At 48.2% G+C, this 19,356-nt stretch overlaps 1 protein-coding gene across 1 annotated transcript in view; it reads left to right on the top strand.

The window, feature by feature from the left end:
* The window catches only part of POLR1A (RNA polymerase I subunit A), a 78,192-nt gene that overhangs the window by 45,412 nt on the left and 13,424 nt on the right, over positions 1–19,356 (top strand). The window contains exons 15-25 of the mRNA XM_036223933.1: positions 438–587; positions 1,664–1,847; positions 4,261–4,343; positions 4,460–4,618; positions 9,019–9,117; positions 10,107–10,259; positions 11,578–11,660; positions 14,069–14,234; positions 15,066–15,287; positions 16,141–16,355; positions 18,553–18,720. Coding sequence (XP_036079826.1) covers positions 438–587; positions 1,664–1,847; positions 4,261–4,343; positions 4,460–4,618; positions 9,019–9,117; positions 10,107–10,259; positions 11,578–11,660; positions 14,069–14,234; positions 15,066–15,287; positions 16,141–16,355; positions 18,553–18,720 — 1,682 coding nt within the window. The remainder of the gene's footprint in view (positions 1–437; positions 588–1,663; positions 1,848–4,260; positions 4,344–4,459; positions 4,619–9,018; positions 9,118–10,106; positions 10,260–11,577; positions 11,661–14,068; positions 14,235–15,065; positions 15,288–16,140; positions 16,356–18,552; positions 18,721–19,356) is intronic.

Here is a 19,356-nt window from a genome sequence, read left to right as displayed (position 1 = left end):
GGCAGCATTACGAGCCCCGCCATCCCTCTCAGCCCTGCTGTCTTTGCTTTTGTTTTTTACCACATCCTCAAATCTTTTTACTATGACTCCACAGCAGTTTACTTTTTTTCTCTCCTTCCTTTTGTCTAACAGGAACTTAATGTTGTTTTTACAGGTCTGGGAGATTGTTCACTTTCACAATTATTTTAGCAAATAGAAGTCCCAGTGAAGTCTTATGTGTTGGCTTTTGCTCCTAAGCTCCCTCCTAGCTATGTGAATAGATTAGAACTGAGATTAGCTTATTCCACAGAGGTGGAAATGGCCGTTTTTCTTGCTTTACCTACAGATCATGAGAATGGAGTCGTCTGGTTTTCAGGATGAATAGGAACAGAAAGTCCTAAAAGAGAACTTCTCATCTTCTCTTCCTGCCATCAGCTTTGTCTTCTTTTTCCTCCCAGGTTGTGTCAACGCTGCTCATAAACATAATCCCAGAGGAGCACATCCCATTGAATTTATCAGGCAAGGCGAAGATCAGCGGGAAAGCCTGGGTGAAGGAGGCTCCTCGACCTGTTCCTGGCTTTAACCCCAACTCCATGTGCGAGTCCCAGGTATGGCTGCCTAGCCGTTTCAGCTGGAGTCTCCTAGTCCCGGGTTTAGACAGATTGATTTAAAACAGAGAAATGGAGGCACATCCACAGAAGCAGGATTATGAGAAGGATTTATGCCCAACTTGGTGTCAACTTTTGGTTTGAGAAAGGGTCAGAGTTGATTGGTAGTGTTTGGCCCTCACTGTAAGACTTGCAACCACCCTAGAGAGGCTTCTGCAGCAGAAGGCCTCTGGACTTGCTCTGCGAAGCTTGGAAATGCAGAGCCTGTGTTTTTCCCTGAGACCCTTGAGTGGCTGAAGATCATGAAGCTGCTGTGAGCTTTTACTCCTGTCAGCTCTGCGCCTTAGGAAGCAGGCATCAGGGGGCAACCCCAGGGCACCCAAACCCAGGCACAGTGCTGCTGCAAGAGAGCAAGACTGTGACTCCACACTAAAGATTTCCACGGCCTCTGCACGTTCTTGGTGGTATCCCCCTCACAAGTGCTTTGTCACCAGGTCTAACAGATATTCCATTAGAACTGAAGCCGCCACTTTTCTTTCCCTTTGCAGATTATATGCTTAATGCATGCTACATTTTGCAACCAGAAATCCTTCTTTTAATTAGCTTCTAATTCATTAATTTGTGAGAGTAAAAATTTAGACCTTAAAGGATGTTAGAAAGTTATGTTGTTGTTATTTCCAGGGTACAGAGGAGGGAGTACCTAAGCCAAGGTTATGGTTATGAAGTTTAGACTGTAAATGTTTTCATTTCTAGTCACAAAGTTTTTGTCGAGTCAGTATGGGTAGGTGGGATGAGTAGGACGTATAAACACACTAAAATGTCTGTGCGTGTATATGTGCGCACACGTGCGTGTGTGATAGCGTCCCTGAAAAAAATTTTTTTAATGATCTAGATGTGCTCACCTCCTTTATTAAAAAAAAATGCTTCCAATTATGCTCTTCCTCTTTCCATCAAAGAAGAGGCAGGTTACAGTGCAGAGACAGATACAAGCAGGTTAATAAACCAGAGCGAAGGGATAAGGTGGCTCACAGGAGGCGTCACCTCCAGCCCAACATTGGTGGCCCTCCCTTCCGCAGGTGATCATCAGGGAAGGGGAGCTGCTCTGCGGAGTGCTGGACAAAGCACACTACGGGAGCTCCGCCTACGGCCTGGTCCACTGCTGCTATGAGATCTACGGAGGGGAGACCAGTGGCAAGGTTCTTACCTGCCTGGCCCGACTTTTCACCGCCTACCTGCAGCTCTACAGAGGCTTCACCTTGGGTGAGTCCCAGATGAGTGGCCCCGGGGGTCCCTCTCTTGCCCAGCATGCCCACCAAGATATTTCCTGGCTCTACCAGCAGCCTGCAGGGAGGCAACCAGTCTCCTTCTCCAAGGATGTCCTCACTCGACAGCCTTGCTCCTTATCAGTGCTTTCCACCCCTCTCTCACAACCAGTGTTTCTTCACTGTCAACAGTGCAGAGTGACCCCCTCTGTCCCCATTTCCATTCTGTCTTTTTCTCAGTCCCACCCTTTACAGTTTTCTGTCCCTGAGTTGATTTTTCACTCACACTCATCTTCATTCTCCCTTGTAAGTGCCCTTCCAGAACTCCCTAGGCATTCTGCATTCTGCAAAGGGTTTTCCCTGTTGTCAAAACTGGCCGCACTTCCCAACACAGTGTGGGCATCAGTGCTGTTGGAATCGCCATGTTGGGGCAGGCCTGTTGGTGTGATCCTCACTCAGATAGGCAGAGGAACTACCTTGTTTCCTCCCTAGAAATGAGTGTGCACTGTTTTAGGAAGTTGCCTTTGAAAAAGAAAACAAGTGAACTTTTACTTTCTATGCACCAGGTAGAATTGAGATCAGAAGTTCTGCTCAAGGGTTTGGCCTCTAGTTGACCTTATTCAGGGTGGCGCATCTCTTGAGTATACAGAGTGGAGCCCAAGTCCTTCTGCAGTGATCCTGTGAGGAGTAAGTGACACAGTACACGTTGAGCATGAGCTACAGTGAGTGGGAATTGTCTAGTTGATGATACCATTAGTGGTGGAAGTGAGACCGCTCTGTGGATTTGCTCGAGTACAGGCACGGTGAGAGTGTCACTGTGGGGCCAGAGGGCCAGCAAAAGCTGAAGTGTGTTCATTGGCCTGCAGTGGGGCACGCATAATTGTATAATATATATATTAATTGTAGAAAAGGCTAAATAAATCAGACATGAAAATAATGTAAAGTCACCCAGCATTCAGTTGCCAGAGGTAACCACCAATATCGATTTGATGTGCATCTTTCTGGACATTTCAAGTGCAAACACAGTCAGAAAAAATGAGATCCTATGCCCCCTGCTATTTTGTGATCTCTAACCACCTCCCACCCCATTTGCAAATATATTTGTAAATATTCTTTTGGGTGAATTAATATAAATCTACACCTTCAGGTCTGTGGCTACAGATTATTCCAGTTGTGTAGAGATACTATCTTTAACTGGTTTAACATTTAGGCTGTTTCTTGGTTTTCACTTTAATCCTGCATGAGTAACCTTGAACAAGTATCTGTGAAAAACACAAAGTAAAGGAAGATTCCCTGCCCAGGGCATGGTGAACATCAGCCCTAACAAATAAGTCCTGCTTGCTGCTCTGCTTAGCACATGGCACCAAGAGAAATTGGTCCCTGCGCGCAAAGAGCACCCTGATGCCTCCAGGCTGCGAGGGGAGTGGGGCCAAGCTGGGCATAGAGCTCTGAGGGAAGGGCAGGCTGGAGAAGTTGTCGTCACTCCAGCCCTCATAGCCAGAGGGGTCAGTGAGGGGACAACGAGGTATCCTGGAGGTGACCCCATGGAAGGACCTGTTATTGTGGCTCCCTCACAGAGGGACTCTTTCTTCCTCCTCCCACTCACACGTGTTCTTTAGAGGCCCTCAAGGGTCCAGGACATTGCATTGGGGGTTCCAGATATTTCAGTCCAGCTTTTGAACAGTGTAGCCATTGTTTTCCTTCTCACTCAGATCTTGGCTGAGGGACTTTTGACTCCAGTAATGCTTACAGATATAGACAGAAAATAGTTGGTTGAAAAATGAAGTGGAAAGATATCCTCCCAAAGTGAGGAATTCCTCAGCTATGGAGCCAGAAGGACAGCCTTAACGGAAGTGACTCAGGCTTCCATCCTGGGGAGGATCTTGTAATGGTAGTCCCTGCCACCCAGGCTCGAGTGTGCCTGTGTCTGTATCTGTACGTCCATCTTCACAACTGTGTGAGGTGGTCCCTGTGACAAGTGACTTCTGAGAATCAAAACTGGAAAGTTCTACCCCTCCCTCTATTCTTTTCCTAAACTCAGTTTTTTATCCAAAAGCTCTTCTTCACCCCTAGCCCATTCATCCAACATATATTTATTGAGTAGAGGCCATAGAACTGATGACTAAGAGCACAAGTTTGGACTTGATCCTGAGTTTACTTTTTAGCTGTGTAATCCTGGGCAAGTGGCTCAAGTCTGAGCCTTAGTTTTGTTGTTGGTAAAATGGATAGTATAATGTTTGGCCTCATAATTGCTTAAGAGATGGGAGCACTTAAGAGATGGTAGCAGTCTCTTCAGGATGTTAATGTCATCATAATTCAGGTGCCCCCTGGGTGTGCGACGCTACCCATGCTCTGCCCTCACTGAGTTTACGTCCTCTGAGAAGTCAGGCCTTGTCTGTTTCACTTCGCAGGCATGGAAGACATCTTGGTTACACCCAAGGCGGACGGCAAGAGACACAGGATCATCGGCGAGTCCACCCACTGTGGGCCCCGGGTGAGGAGAGGCTGGGAGGCCACGGCCTGCCTCAGAGGCTCATCTTTCCTGCGGAGTGAAACCCACACCCACCACACTTGGCTGCTGCCTCCAACGTGTTCCTTTTCTCATTCTAGGCTGTCAGGGCTGCGTTAAACCTGCCAGAAACTGCATCATGTGATGAGGTCCGAGGGAAGTGGCAGGATGCCCATCTGGGCAAAGACCAGAGGGACTTTAACATGATCGATCTGAAGTTCAAGGAGGAAGTGAACCATTACAGTAATGAGATTAACAAGGTTAGTCTGGCAGTGAGTACACTTATCACCACCATTTTGAATGCTGGTTTTTTAAAAAATTACATTTCGATTCTCATTTGGGTCCCTTCAGAGCAATTTGGCTGTTTAACAGCTGACTAGGTGAGATGTGAAGTGAGATGTGCAAAATCCATTTTGAAGAGCCAAGGGCTTCATTCCCTCACCCAGTTAGGGTCAGGGAAGGTCTTCACATGATACTGAGAGGGAATGCTTTGCACTGTTTTTCTTTTTAAGTGTTCATATTTTTGGGGGGGGGGGCGGTGCACTACATTAAAGGGGACTCTTCTGAAGAAAGACTCTCCTATGGTGCTACTGCCGGGTAGAGGATCAAAATGAAGGACCCAAAATACCATTGCTGCATATATAGTATAGCCAGGGGCAAAGGCCTGAATTTAAATCCTGTCTCTGATGTGTGGTGGGAGTACTGGGAAAGTCCTCCAGAGTCCCTGTCTGCTTTTCCACCAAGCCATTTCAGTGCAGTTAAGAAAGGAGAGGGAAATCCCTGCAGGAACCAAGACCACAGTTGGTTCTCTCCACCTTATCATCCCAAAGCTTGGACTTCCTGTCCTGTGACTTGAAGCCACCAGCCTGACCTTCACCCTGCATCCTGGAGAAAAGACCAACACTTCACAGAGCCAATGTTTGCCTGTGGTGTGTTCTTGACTGTCTTTCAGCAGCCCTTGGACTGCCAAGTACACAGACCTCTCATTGATACAAGCTCATCCTTGAGAGGTTTTATTCAGAGGAACCTTCACCAAGAAACTGGAGGCTCAGCTCTCAGGGTTGCCTGGGAATGCCGGGTTGGGACATTATCCCAAAGACATCTTAGAATTGTTTCTTGTCCCTCTAGCTCCCCTCTTCCCACCCACTCTGCCTCTTCTGCATTGGGCTGGGTCTCCGCAACCCTTGGCAGAGGCTTAAATAGACTTAACCCCCCTCCCAGCATCTCCCCAGGTTCAGCTTGAGGGCTTGGCCTGCTTGCACTGGCTCCGGAGCTGAAGCAAACCTCCCACATGATGCTCAGGCAGCATGTTGGTAAATGTGAATATGATAAGAGGCATTGGTCATCATTGCCAGGTGTTTGGGAACCAAGGCCATGCTCTGCTGGGTAATTTTCAAGGTTATTGCCTTAAATATATTTTTTAATAATTAAAAAATGTTTTTAATTGACGGTTGGAATATGATATGTTAGTTTCAGGTAGACAACATATTGATCAGACATTATATAACTTACAAAGTGATCACTTTGATAAATTTAGTGCCCATCTGACACTATACATAGTCACAATACTTCCAACTGCACTCCCTATGCAAATACTTTACATCCCCGTGACTACTATCCTGTAACTATCAATTTGTACTACTTAATCCCTTCCCCTTTTTTCACTGATCCCCAACTCCCCTCCCATCTGGTAATCCTCAAAGTGTTCTCTGTATCTATGAGTTTGTTTCTGTTTTTTTGTTTATTTATTTTGTTCTTTAGATTCCACACGTACATGAAGTCATATGGCATTTGTCTTTCTCTGTCTGACTCACCACACTCAGCACAATACCTTCTAGGTCTATCATGAAATATCTTTTTCTATCCCTTTATTTTCTATGTGTGTGTCTTTTAATCTGGACAGAGTATGTAAGGGTCTTGTTTTCTTATCCATTTAGCCATTCGATCTTTCGATTGGATCATTTCATTCTTTTTCATTTGAAGTACTTATTGAGAGATATGTAGTTGTCGCCATTCTTTATTCATATTTTTGATACATATTTTTTTCTTCTTCTTAAAGACGTCCCTCCAACATTTCCTGTAATACTGCCTTGGTGATGATGAACTTCTTTTGCTTTTTGTTTGGAAAGCTCTTTATTATTCCTTCGATTCTAAATGGTAGCTTTGCTGGGTAGAGTGGTCTTGGTTATAGGTCCTTGCTTTTCATCGCTGTGAATATTGCCTGCCAATCCCTTCTGGCCTGAAGAATTTCTGTTGAAAAATCAATTGGAAAGTCTTATGGGAACTCCCTTGTAGGTAACTAACTGCTTTTTTATTGCTGCTTTTAATATTCTCTCTTTGTATTTAACCTTTGGCATTTTAATTATGATGTGTCTTAATGTGGGCCTCTTTGGGTTCATCTTGTTTGGGACACTCTGTGCTTCCTGGGGTTGTAGGTCTATTTCCGTCATTATTTCTTCAAATAGGTTTTCAATTCCTTGCTCTCTCTCTTCTCCTATGATGTGAATGTTTGTAAGCTTGATGTTGGCCCAGAGGGTCTCTTTAAACTATCTTCATTTTGGAGGATTCTTTTCGTTGCTGCCCAGATTGGGTGTTTTCTGCTACCTTATCTTTTAAATCACTGATTCGATCTTCTGTTTCATCTAATCTACTGTCGATTCTTTCTAAGGTATTCTTCATTTCAGATATTGTATTCTTCATTTCTGACTGGTTCTTTTTTATGTTTTTTGTCTCCACTTTTATGTTTTCTATCTCTTTGTTAAAGTTCTCAATGAGTTCATCTACTCTTCTCCTATATTCATCCTTATAACCATTGTTTTGAACGCTGAATCTGGTAGATTGCTTGTCTCCATTTTGTTTAGTTCTTTTTCTGGAGCTTTGTTCTTTTCTTTCATTGGAACATATTTTTTTTCTTTTCATTTTTCCTGCCTCCCTGGGCTGCTATGTCTCCTAGTCTTAGTGGAGTGGCATTATGTAATAGGTGTACTGTGGGGCCCAGTGGCACAGTCTTTCCTGTCCACCTGAGCCAGGTGCTCCAGGTACGTCCCAACTTGTATGGGTTGTGTGCCCTCCTGTTGTAGTTGAACCTTGGTTGCTTTTTGCACATTAATGAGAGGGATTGACCCTTGGGCTGATTGATTGTGAGGACTGGCCATTAAGTGGCCACCTTACAGAGTAAGATTTAGTAGGGCTCCGGTGTGTGCCCAGTCTGCCTTTTAGGTGTATCATCCGTAGATATGATCCTAGTGGTCCTCCAGCTCAGACCAAAGCCAACCACTACATGTACAGGCCAGAGCCTCCTGGGAGGGGCCCTGCTGTAGGCCAAGTTCAGCTGCAGCCTGTACCCTACCCAGGGCCACCTGGCATGAGCTACCAAACAGTCCACAGATGGCCACCACCCACACTGGGCTTGGGTGTGCCTCAAGAAGCTAAGCCACAAACTAAGACTGGCTGCTGCTAGTGCCAGGCTGCTCAGCAAGAGATACAGGGCACACCGGGGCCACACGCTGCTCTTTTAGGTTTTATGAACTTTTATGAGAGTTTAGGAAAGTATAGCATGAGCCAAGACAGGCCATTTATGTGGAAAATCCACTGGAAGAGGCTTGGGTGGGCCCGTAAGTTGAGTTGGGTGGGGTTTCAAGGAATCACCAGGGTGCAATGACCAGTGTTAGCCAGGTTGATGGAGACTCAGAGATGGCGACCATGTGCATCTGCAAGGCAGGCAGGGGTAAGGTTCAACAAAGGGAACAGTAACCTTCACCAGCATTTTTGTGTGGAAGAAAGCTGCCTCTCTAACCCTTGCCCTGAAGCCAGACAACTCTGTTCCTCCCTGTGTGTCCCAGTCACTTCCTGAGCTACTGCCCCAGCGCTGGAGCTCAGAGTAAGTCCATCAGTGAGTAAGTCTGCGTGCAGGCCCCTTAAGAGGAATGTCTATGACTCCAGAGGCTCTTCATTTAGCACAATCTCCACTAGTTTTCACAGCCAGAAGTTGTGAGGACTTCTCATCCTGGCAATGGAACCCTGGGCTGGGGAGCCTGGTGTGGGTCCAGGACCTCTCGATCCCAAGGAGGGTCCTCCGAGGCTGAGATATCCCTCTCGTTTTCAACCACCACGCATGGGTGTGGGACCAGCCTTTTCCTCATCTCTGTCCCTCTACCAATCTTGAGGTCACCTGTTCTGTATGTCCCCAGTTGTAGGACTTCTGTTCAGCTAGATATCAGATGACTTCCAATGATGGCTATTCTATAATTCAGTTGTAATTCTGTTGTAGTTGTGAAAGGTGGCAAGCACAGTGTTTACCTACTCCGCCATCTTAACTGGAAGCTCCCATCACCTTAAATTTTATTTTTAACCAGCTTCTCTTTAGAATCACAAACTACATGTGCTTGCCCCTCTGCTTCTCCCTTTTTTGCTGCCCCAGTGACAGGAGCCTCGGGCTTCATGATAGAGAGTATCAAGAGCAGCACATGTGGCCATTGCTAGACTTCTCTCTAGGGGGTCTAGCAAGAGAGTTGATGCCAAATGAGATGTCGTCTTACCTCAAGTGGGGTTTGGCACTTATCTCTATATAGTCTGAGTTTATTGCCTCCACATTCTGGATTTACCTTGAGACTTCAAAAGGGGGTGAGTTCACTGACTAGTGTATTTATTTAATCCACAGGCATGCATGCCTTTTGGCCTGCACAGACAGTTCCCAGAGAACAACCTGCAGATGATGGTGCAGTCTGGAGCCAAAGGTTCAACTGTGAACACCATGCAGGTGTGAGCAAAGGCGGGCTGGCTGATTTGCTAGAGGGTGGGGCGATGGCAAGGGTTAGTTTTCAGATTTGTTTCTGATTTGAAAAGGATCCACATTGTATATAAAGCATGGTAAGTACTGGAAAATAAAAAAGCATGCAGAAAAGAGTATGGGAGCTAACCATCATTAATACCTCAGCGTTATAAACAAACACAGATATATAAGTATCTAGATAGTGATATGTATAATATAGATATTATAAATTTATATACGGTGTTATCGTGTTATATATATTCACATTATATAGAAACACTATGTATATGTATATATAATCTTAACTTAGACCCTGTAATTTTACATGATCTGCTTTTTCCATTTAGTATTATGTTATATGTGTTTCCTTAGAGGTTTCTTAATTTGAGGCCTGTTATCTCCTCAGATTATTGTAGTACTATGGCAGCATTTTCACAGATCTTAGTAACTTTTTTTTTTTTTTAATCGTAATCTTGAGAGTGTCTTAAGGACCATCTCATTGTTTGGTGAGTTGAGAGTCATAAGAATGGGCTTAAAAGGGTGAAGGCCCTCAGAAAGCCTATTTGACTAAAGTGAAATCTAGACACACTATCCCCCCACCCCCCGCACCCCCTCCTCAAATTAATAGGCAGTATTACTCTCTTTGGCCTTAGAATTTAAGGATCATATAAATTACCTTTTCCTGCAGGCTTCGGTTTCCCCATTAGGACTAGCCCTTGGTGATTCTGAAACATGGCTTCTTTTATAAGCCCATTTACAACTGACACCAAATGTGAAAAATCTCTGTCAACAAAAGGAAAACACTGTTATTTTCTTGAAACACATGCTTCCCTGGTTCATTTACAAATCTAGGTTGGCCTTTAAGTGCTCTGTTTCCATGCAGCTTTTCTTGAAGAGCAGGCCCTCCCACCTCTGCTAGGACAAAGCATTTTGTAACATGTAGATCTTGGGTTTTCTTTGGATTTCCTTTCCCCTAGATTTCATGCCTGCTGGGCCAGATTGAATTGGAAGGTCGGAGACCCCCACTGATGGCGTCTGGCAAGTCACTGCCCTGCTTTGAGCCTTATGAATTCACCCCCAGGGCTGGCGGCTTTGTCACTGGCAGATTCCTCACTGGCATCACACCTCCTGTATGTATTTTGGTTTTTCCTTTTGGCATTTCTCCTTGTTTCTAGGCTTAGTGGTAGGCCTTTGACCTTTTTCAACAACTTTGAGCAAAGACGATCAAGTTATAAATGCCAAGCCATTTGCCGCTTACCCTCTAGACCCCATGGCCCATGAGCACCGTAAGGATGCGACCATGTCATGTCCACCATTGTGATACCAGAGCCTAGCACAGTGCCTGGCACATGGTGGGAGCTCAGTGTTTGCTGATGATTGGAAAGATGAATGAGACCAGTCCTAGCTCTACCTTTTCCTGCTATGTGTCCTCACTCAACCAGCTCTCACCTGCACTTGAAGGCAGCATGGGAAGGGGAGGCTTCTCACCAGGGTGATCTCCATTGCCAAAGGGAGCATCACAGAGATTTATTCCACAAAGCCCCCCAAAATAACCTCCCATGGCTCCTCCTTCACCATGGGAAAATTGACTAGCTGTAGCAAATGTCTAGTTTTCCCTCGGTCAGCAAAATTCTCCCCTCAGGGTTTACTCCTCAACTTGTCAAAAATGGCCTTCTGAATATTAGTACCTTTAGTTCCCTGGTCTGTTGCATCTCTGCAAAGTTAACCCTGTGGTCAGACAACTAAGTCCAGATTGTGAACAGCACTGACCTTTTGTTTCAAGGCCACTGACTGCTCCAGGGGCACTTCCATCGGTCCCACACAGACTCTCCAGTGTTCATTTATGGCCTCTGGCAAAGGATGGTGGAGAGCTGATACATACCATAATTTTTTAAACTGGTTGCGACCCCTTAGCGAGTCATGAAAACATTGTAATAGGTAGTGACTGTCAGTTCTTAATGTAATGAAACAGAACAGGATGGTACAGAGAACAAATTTATCTTTATGTGCATGTGTATATATGTGTACTTGCCGATTACTGTCGTAAATATATCTCTAACTGTGGATTGCAATCAGAAAGTTTGGAAAACACTGCATACCTCTGTTAACACTGTTGGAAGTGGAATTCAGACCTGTGGGCTGAACCAAACAGTAATGAGGCACCGGCATCATTTCTATTTGGAAAATGGGATCCGGAGTATAATCCTGAGTTTAAAGTACACAAGTGCAGGTAGCGCACCTGGCCCCTGTAGATAGGAGCTGTTACTTCTCCTCATCCACTTGTCCCTCTGCTCTCGGGCAGGATAAGACAAGGGTTACCACAGGGGAGGACAGAGTCACTGGGGCCACTGGAGCCATCAGGCAAGGAGGCGTTGGCCTAGGCTGCTCTTTGGGAAGCATGCTGTCCTCACTTCCACCGCTGGGACCTGGGTCTCGTTTCTCCCACAGGAGTTCTTCTTTCACTGCATGGCAGGTCGAGAGGGTCTGGTCGACACCGCTGTGAAAACCAGCCGCTCTGGCTACCTCCAAAGGTAAAATGCACCAGTTCTACCACTTTTAGATGAGATCAGCATCGCAATACCATTCACCTTGGTCATCTTTCACATTTTCAGTGACAAGTCACTTAGGATTTCTTGGGATTAAAAAACAACAACAAAACTCTTTAAAATGTCCATGGTTAGCCTGAGATCTAAAATAGTAGATATTCTTCCCCTTCTAAAGGACTTGTAGCACATAAGCTCAGAGGCTTAAACAAAGGACCCTTTTATTCTGAGGCTATGCCATTCCCTGGGGGGAGTTACAGGTACGGTAGTGACTAGTGAGGAGCTGGTCCTCTGCCCTAGGAGGGCGCAGCAGTCCAGGAGAGTGCAGAGAAAACCAGGCCAGGTTCCCTGCCTGTGAGTCTGTAGTTACTGTTTCTCCAGGTGCAGGTGTCACTTTGGGGTTTCTCAGCCTAAACCTGCTTGTTTTCTCTCATCTCTGGGGAGAAAGAAAACAAGTAGCCACTCTTAAAGGCCTGTTTGAGCAGGTAGGGGGATGAAGCTTAAATCTGAACGAGGCCTGACTCCAGGGTGCCGGGCAGTACAGCACAGCAGGCCCCTGCGCTCCAGCCTCCCTCCCTTGGGGGTGCAGTGTGGGTAGCTCTGCCTTCGGGCTTTTTGGTAATGGTTCTTTGTGAGCCCAGAGAACTGATGGTGGGAAATGGAGGAGACGGCAAAAATAAATTCCCACACCTTGCAGGCCTGGTTACAAGTTGAGCTCTGCTGATTGCTAGGTAGGGAGGCAGAGCTCTCTTCCTTCTTTACCCCAGAGGCCTGCCTGCTTGTCCAAGCTTTGTGCTCTCTCCTTTCCCCTGCTTCTGAGCTCCAGATTCCCCCACAGCTGCTACCCTTGTTGTGGTCCCTTCCTCTTGACTCTCAGAGCTGCAGCCTGTGGGGTTGGGATTGGAGTAGAGACACACCTGGGTGGCCATTCAGTGAGGCGCCCATCTGCAGAGCTAGCTGCATTCAGTGCAGGGCAGTGAGCTCCCCTCTCGGAGGCATGGATCACATGGCCAGTTCCTTCCACGAGCAGGGATGACACCCCACCTCCATTCCTTCAATCATTCAAGAATACCTGTGCAGTTTAGAGAAAGTTAGAAAACAAGCGGTCAGCTAAGTCTGGGGTGGGATTCTGTGTGTGAGGCAGGAGTGTGTGGGGCCGTTCGAATGTGGGGTGTTGGGATCCTGACTGGAACAGAAGAGCAGCAGCAGTTGGGACAAAGGGCACAGACATCTGCTAGTGGAAGTTCACGGTGAAGAGGGCAAGTGCAGTGCTTCAGACAGGATGGATTGGAGGATCCCAGGGTGGCTGTGGCAGAGGTCCAGGCCGGAGGTTAGAAGGCTGCCTCCAGAGGATGGTAATAGGAAGGAAGAAGCAGATGTGGCAAGACACAGGGCAATGAGCTGAAATGCCGGAGTAAGAGGAAGGGAGGTGTCAGACGCAGCTGCGTTTTCACGCCCGAGTTGCAGCACAGTGGCACAGCTGACAAAGCGAGATGCCACAGAGGGGAGAGAATGTGTGGGTGGCAGGAGGTGGCAGCAGCAGGATATGCAAGCGGATACATTCGGTGGACCTTGGAGATCAGGCCTGAAGCTCGGGAGAGGCCTGAGAAGCAGCCTTGAGGGGCCGTTGCTGTGCTGAGAGCTGGAGCCCCCTGTGAGGCAGGCAAAGCAGAGGGCCGATGATCGACACCTTAGCACTTCCAGCGAAGGGGAAGTGGGTGCTCAGCACCAGCCCTGCCAGGCCCCAGGCTGGGTGCCAAGAAGACAATGGTGACTAACACTGAGCTCTGTCCTTGGAGCTTAAGGGAACAGTGGCACCTAGGAAACCTCCTCTTAAAATGGCAGGAGAAACTGAGGCAGAGTGGCCGGAGACAAGGTACAGGGCCAGCACCACGGCAGCAGAGAGGGAGAAGTTGAGGGAGGCAGCTGACCACTGGGAGGATCAAGGGAAGAGGGCACTGGCTTACAAATATCACATCAGCATGTAGTTCCTAATGTCCCCTTGGTGTCCCAGACAGTCTGGACTGACAGCATTGAAGAAGCATTGGGTGGAGGGACGACCCCACTGCTTTGCCTGCCTTTGTGGATCTAAGGCTACCTGTTCCTGGGGATCTCTGCAGTACAGCAGAGTGAAAGGGCAGGTAGTAGTCCCAGCAGCTGGGGCTGAAGATGGGAGCCAGGGGCCAGCAGTGGCAGCTGGTCTCTGGGACACACAGTTGCAGCCTCTGGCTGGGCGATGTTATAGCTCAGAGCCTGGGGCTTTGAAGCCAGCCTGTCCTAGAGTCCGGCTGTCTCCTTTCCACCCTCCACCACTTCCTCCCCTGTCCCCGGTTCCCATCAGAGGCAGTGCTGGGAAGTGGTGAGCTTGGTGGACCCTGAGCCAAGTCTTTATACAGGTGCATCATCAAGCACCTGGAGGGGCTGGTTGTCCAGTATGACCTGACAGTCCGCGACAGTGACGGCAGCGTGGTACAGTTCCTGTATGGGGAGGATGGCCTGGACATCCCCAAGACACAGTTCCTACAGCCCAAGCAGTTTCCCTTCCTCGCCAGCAACTACGAGGTAGGCGCTAGACCCATGGCACCCAGGGGTGGTGGGCCTTGCATCCGAGCTTTGCCACCCAGTCATAGTGGCTGTTGAAAAGTAGAGTGGGAAGAGTATAAAGCACCAAGTGATGCCTTGAAACACTTGCTATTTTCATATCCCCTTTGGGGACTTTGAGATGGTAGAAAGGCGCGAGCTCCTCCAGAACAGCAACTGCCGTTCAGGGGCGTTTGCTGTGCGTGGGGTCCTCAGTCAGGTGCGTTGTGCACACTTTCTGTTCTCTCCTTCACTGAAGCCTGGAGAAGGAGGTATTCCTTCCTCTGCCCATTTCACAGCCGAGGCAGCTGGGGCAGAGCCAGTGTTTGAGCCCAGGCCTGTGACGAACTAGCTTATGGTTTCCATGCCATACTTTACTGCTCCAGTAATGACCATTACTGTTGACCAAGCAGTCACCCTGTTTCGTTGGGTGGGAAAATAAAACGGATGTGGCCTGTCCAAGGTCACCCAGCAGACGGCCGAATTGAAGGCTGCGCTTGATGCTAGCTCCTCCCCATCCTGGCACCATCCACACACAGTTTTGGCTGTCACTTCTCCGTTCTTCCTAGAAAGGCTGCTGTATTGCGAAGGGGTTCTGAGTATGCTGTTCTCCCATGACCCCCTCAGCTGCTGGGACCACCAGCTCTCAAGTCTAGTTTGCACTGTGAGGTCCCCGATTAGTAGTGGGTGCTCAGCCCATGTGAGAGATGTCATGACAGCTCCACACAGGCCATCTTGGTCCCGTGAAGTTGTGTGACCTGATTCGTGGGTCACTCCCTCATCGCTTTGGTCTTGTGTGTGTGCTTTGCTTAGGTAATAATGAAATCGAAGCATCTCCATGAAGTTTTATCCAGAGCAGATCCCCAAAAAGCTCTCCGCCACTTCAGAGCCATCAAAAAATGGCAGAACAAGCATTCTAACACCTTGCTGAGAAGAGGCGCCTTCTTGAGTTATTCCCAGAAAGTTCAGGAAGCTGTGAAAGCCTTGAACCTCCAGGATGCCAACCAGCATGGTCGCAGCCCCGGGACTTACCAGGTGACTCAGGGGGCTATATGTCCAGTGCCTGGCATATAAAGGCCTCAGTCAGGGGGTGAGGGAATGAGGGTTGTTTTTCTAAGAGAAGATATAATGGTAAAATCTTTCTTCATTCACTGTCAAGAAACACACGGCACTGAAATGGCGATTTAAGGAGGGGACTCTTTACAAAGGTGGGGGAGGGGTTTGAGGAACCTAAATGTGTCTGGTAACTTTGGTTCTTCATCACCCCAGGCATGAAGGAAAAGGGAGGTGGCTGTGGGCAGAGGCCACTTGACAGGAGCCCTCATTGGAGGGACGTGGCCTCAGATGCGCCTTGGAGAGGATGGGAGCTACATGCCGGGCTTCACTCTCCTGCCTTTCCCTCTGCTTCTGGGGCTTTCCATTGGCCAAACACAGCTAGGAGGCAAGAGGCAGGAGGTTGCTTTTAAGTAGACACTGTTGGGTATAGGATGTGTGAAAGCCTGGATGGGACAAACAGATCTAGCAGGGTTACTGGGCTCAAACCTGTCCCGGTTGGCTTCAGACAGCCCTGGCAACTCTTACCCTAGCATTCTTATTAATAGTGTCCCATTTTACTCTACCTGGTCACCCTAACTTACCTGGTCACCCTACCTATGCTCGAGTGGGCTGGGACGAAGAGTCACAGTCAAGCAGTGCACCCTAGGATGGATTCGGTTTCTGCCTGTTTTAAATGTTGAGCTGGTTTTCTCATCGCACGCAGGGTTCTGTCTCGTTCCCTAACTCTCATTTGAAGCCAGCCTTTGATCCTCCTTATCCTACTGGATGTCCCAGGAAAAGAAGCCCATTCCTGGTGTCCTCCAATGTGGCTGAGGCCTGTCTTTCCTTTCAGATGTTGAGGATGTGGGGTGAGTTAGATGAGCAGAGTCGAAGGAAATACCAGAAGAAGGCAGCTCCTTGTCCTGACCCCAGTCTGTCTATCTGGCGCCCGGACATCTACTTTGCGTCAGTGTCAGAAACATTTGAAAAAAAGATGGATGACTACAGTTGCGAGTGGGCATCCCAAGCAGAGAAGAGTTATGAGAAATCAGAGCTTTCTCTTGACAGGTAATGATGACATTAGTGTTTATATGGTATGTGCTGAGGGAAAGTCTATTGTCAGGCCCTTCCCTACCCCTCCAGCAGCCCCCTGGGTTCCAGATTCCAGCAGGAGGGAGGGAAGTGAAATAGAAGGGCACCTTGCAAGCTCTAAGGACTCGAGGACAGACTGGAGCAAGTAGGCAGGGGTGGACACCCCAATCTGGACCAAGATGGAGAAGAGTGCTCTGCTGGGAGCGAGGCTTACAGAAATGACCTTTGTCATGAGTTTGATGTGGTGGGCGTGGCTTATTGAGAGTCAGGGAATCTGGTAGCCATTCAGTGACTGCCAACTAACTGTGTGACCCAGAACAAATCATTCACTGCCCTGTGACACCATGTCTTGGCCTTTTGTGAGGGATTAGATCTGATTACTCTAATGATCTTTTGAGCTTTGGTTTTCAAAGCCTTAAGGAAGAAGGACCACATAGAGTCCTCAGTTTGGACCCATTCACTCAAAAAAATAAATAAATAAATAAAATAGGAAAAAAATTCCTATGGTCTAGGCAGGTGGGAAGCCAGGCATGAGCCGACACCAAGCCACAATGCGTTAAAACGTCAAAAGTGCACCCAAGGAATGCCTGCTGGGGACTGGTCTTGGGGAGTTGTCAGGAGGTTCTTCCTGCTTGGATCACTAAGCCTGGCCTGCAGAACTGAAAGACTGAGATCATCTGCCATAAGACTGAGATCATAGCCTGGCTCCTTGTCCTGTCCCTGGTGAAACCCGCCAGGTACCTGGAGAAGCTAAAAGAGTCCAGGGACTGCAGATGTTGGCAGTGAGCAAAGACAAACACTTGGATGGAAGAGCTCGAGGGAAGGAAGGGACAGGGCTTCCTCTTTTTACCCTTTAAACTGGTTTCTCCAGCTAGGTCTCAGAGATTCTCGGATAGAATAAGGCATACTGGTTATCACAGCTGCCGGCAGGGCTTTCCCTGCAAGAGGAAGCCCTGGATCCCCACACCCATTGCCTGCTCCCCTGCAGCTCAGGGTGTTACCGTTTACTGGCTGGAGGACCCAGTCGGTCCTCCCTCCAGCTGTGCTACATCAGGAAAGGGGAGAGGTTCGCCCTGGGGAGTACCACATGGGTTTGGAGGGCCAGAATGGGATGGTGGTTCCGCGTTAGTAGCTCTTACAGGGGACCTTTTAACAAGCAGCAAGCCCTGGTGTAACTCCAAAGTTCTGGAAGTATTTGAAGGTTTTTGCTGTCAGAAATGCTGCTATGCACTCAGACTCATTGATTTGAAGTGATAGGGGAGAGAAGACACATCAGATTAGTGAAAAGCCAGACTTTTACAAAAAACTCACATAGAAACATAGTTTTGTTGCTTTCTCCTGCATTCACACATTCATCCATTTAGTCCCCATTTGTTGAGCCCTTTTTTATTCCGTGTACGGAGGTACTGCAGCATTCCTGTGACTGTTCTAAAAGGAAGAATGCCTGGTAAACTGCAAAATTGTGTAGTGCATGGGTCCCCAACCCCTCCCCCCTCCCAGGCTGCAGACCGGACCGTGGCCTGTTAAGAACTGGGCCACACAGCAGGAAGTGAGCAGCGGGTGGGCAAATGAAGCTTCATCTGTATTTACAGCCCCTCCCCAGCACGAGCATCACCCCCTCGGCTCCACCTCAGATCATCAGGCATTAGATTCTCATAGGAGCACTGATCCCTGATACCAAAAAGGTTGGGGACTGCTGGATGGCACATGTACTTCTGATGTGGCACACGTTTACGCTAATTAAGAAAATAAACCCCTACTGCCACCTGCCCCCATCCCATAACTGCTTCATGAACCTCTTTCTAGTTCATACAGTGGGAGGTTTAGGCCCTCCAAACTGCCACAGCCGGTGAGGAAAGGAACAGGGAAATGTGACTAGTGAGCTCAGACATTCTCACCATTTGGGGGGCTTGTCCCTGGTGCAGAGTGAACCCATGTCATCCTCAGGGAGAATGTGGACAGTCCGAGCTTGGGCATCTAGAGCTTTAGCCACCAGCTGGGATCCGTGTGCTGTGTAATTTAGGACATTTCAGGGTCACTAGCAGGAATTTAAGGATTAGAAGGATCATTTGTCTGGAAACACCAGCCCAGAAAGGGAGGGGGAACGGTTCCATGTGCCCTAGTTTGTTTGGTGTCTGCACTTCTGATCCCGGCGTCCCCTGCCCCTCTCAAGGTTGAGGACCCTGCTGCAGCTGAAGTGGCAGCGCTCACTGTGTGACCCAGGTGAGGCGGTGGGCCTGCTGGCTGCCCAGAGCATCGGGGAGCCCTCCACACAGATGACTCTGAACACCTTCCACTTCGCTGGCAGAGGCGAGATGAATGTCACCCTGGGCATTCCGAGGTGGGCTACAAGGGGGTGTGGGGCGGAGCCTGTCCTAGCCTAGTCCTGGAGAAGTTATTAGAGTGTGTGTGTGTGACTGAGAGGGTTTTATCAAAGTGGGGATCAGGGTTGGAATTTCCAGAACCCTGCTTTTCTGTACAGCTTTGTGGCTGGGTCAGTGCCCAGGCCTCTTAGAATCCTTGTTTATTCTTCCGCCAACTCCTGTGTCAGAGTTACCCAGATGCTTTTGAAACTACACACTTCTGGGGTCAGGACTCAGGAAGATGCTGTAAACAAGCCCCGTGCAAGGTCACCTGGTTGCCTAGTTCCAGGGCAACATTCACCTAGGATGCGACCCACAGTGTCTTTAGGCCCTTTAGGTAAATGTGCACCCTGCAGGATGATGGTCAGTAGGTGAGAGGAAAGAATGGAGGCCACACCCACCTACATTCGATGCCTGGCCCTTCTACTTTCTAGTAGAGTGACTCAGGCAGATTCCTCAGCTTCCTCAACCTCATGGTCGTCACCTGTGGAAGAAAGGACAGGGGCCCAGCATTCTATGCAGTCAGGCTGGGCGCATGGGCAAGGCCACATCTCTCATCCATTCAGTAAGCTCTTAGTAAGCACCCACTGTATGTAAGGCATAGGTCATAGGAA

Source organism: Rousettus aegyptiacus, unplaced genomic scaffold (genome assembly GCF_014176215.1).
Source record: "Rousettus aegyptiacus isolate mRouAeg1 unplaced genomic scaffold, mRouAeg1.p scaffold_m13_p_7, whole genome shotgun sequence".
Classification (NCBI taxonomy): Eukaryota; Metazoa; Chordata; class Mammalia; order Chiroptera; family Pteropodidae; genus Rousettus; species Rousettus aegyptiacus.
This window is presented reverse-complemented; position numbering and strand designations above follow the sequence as displayed.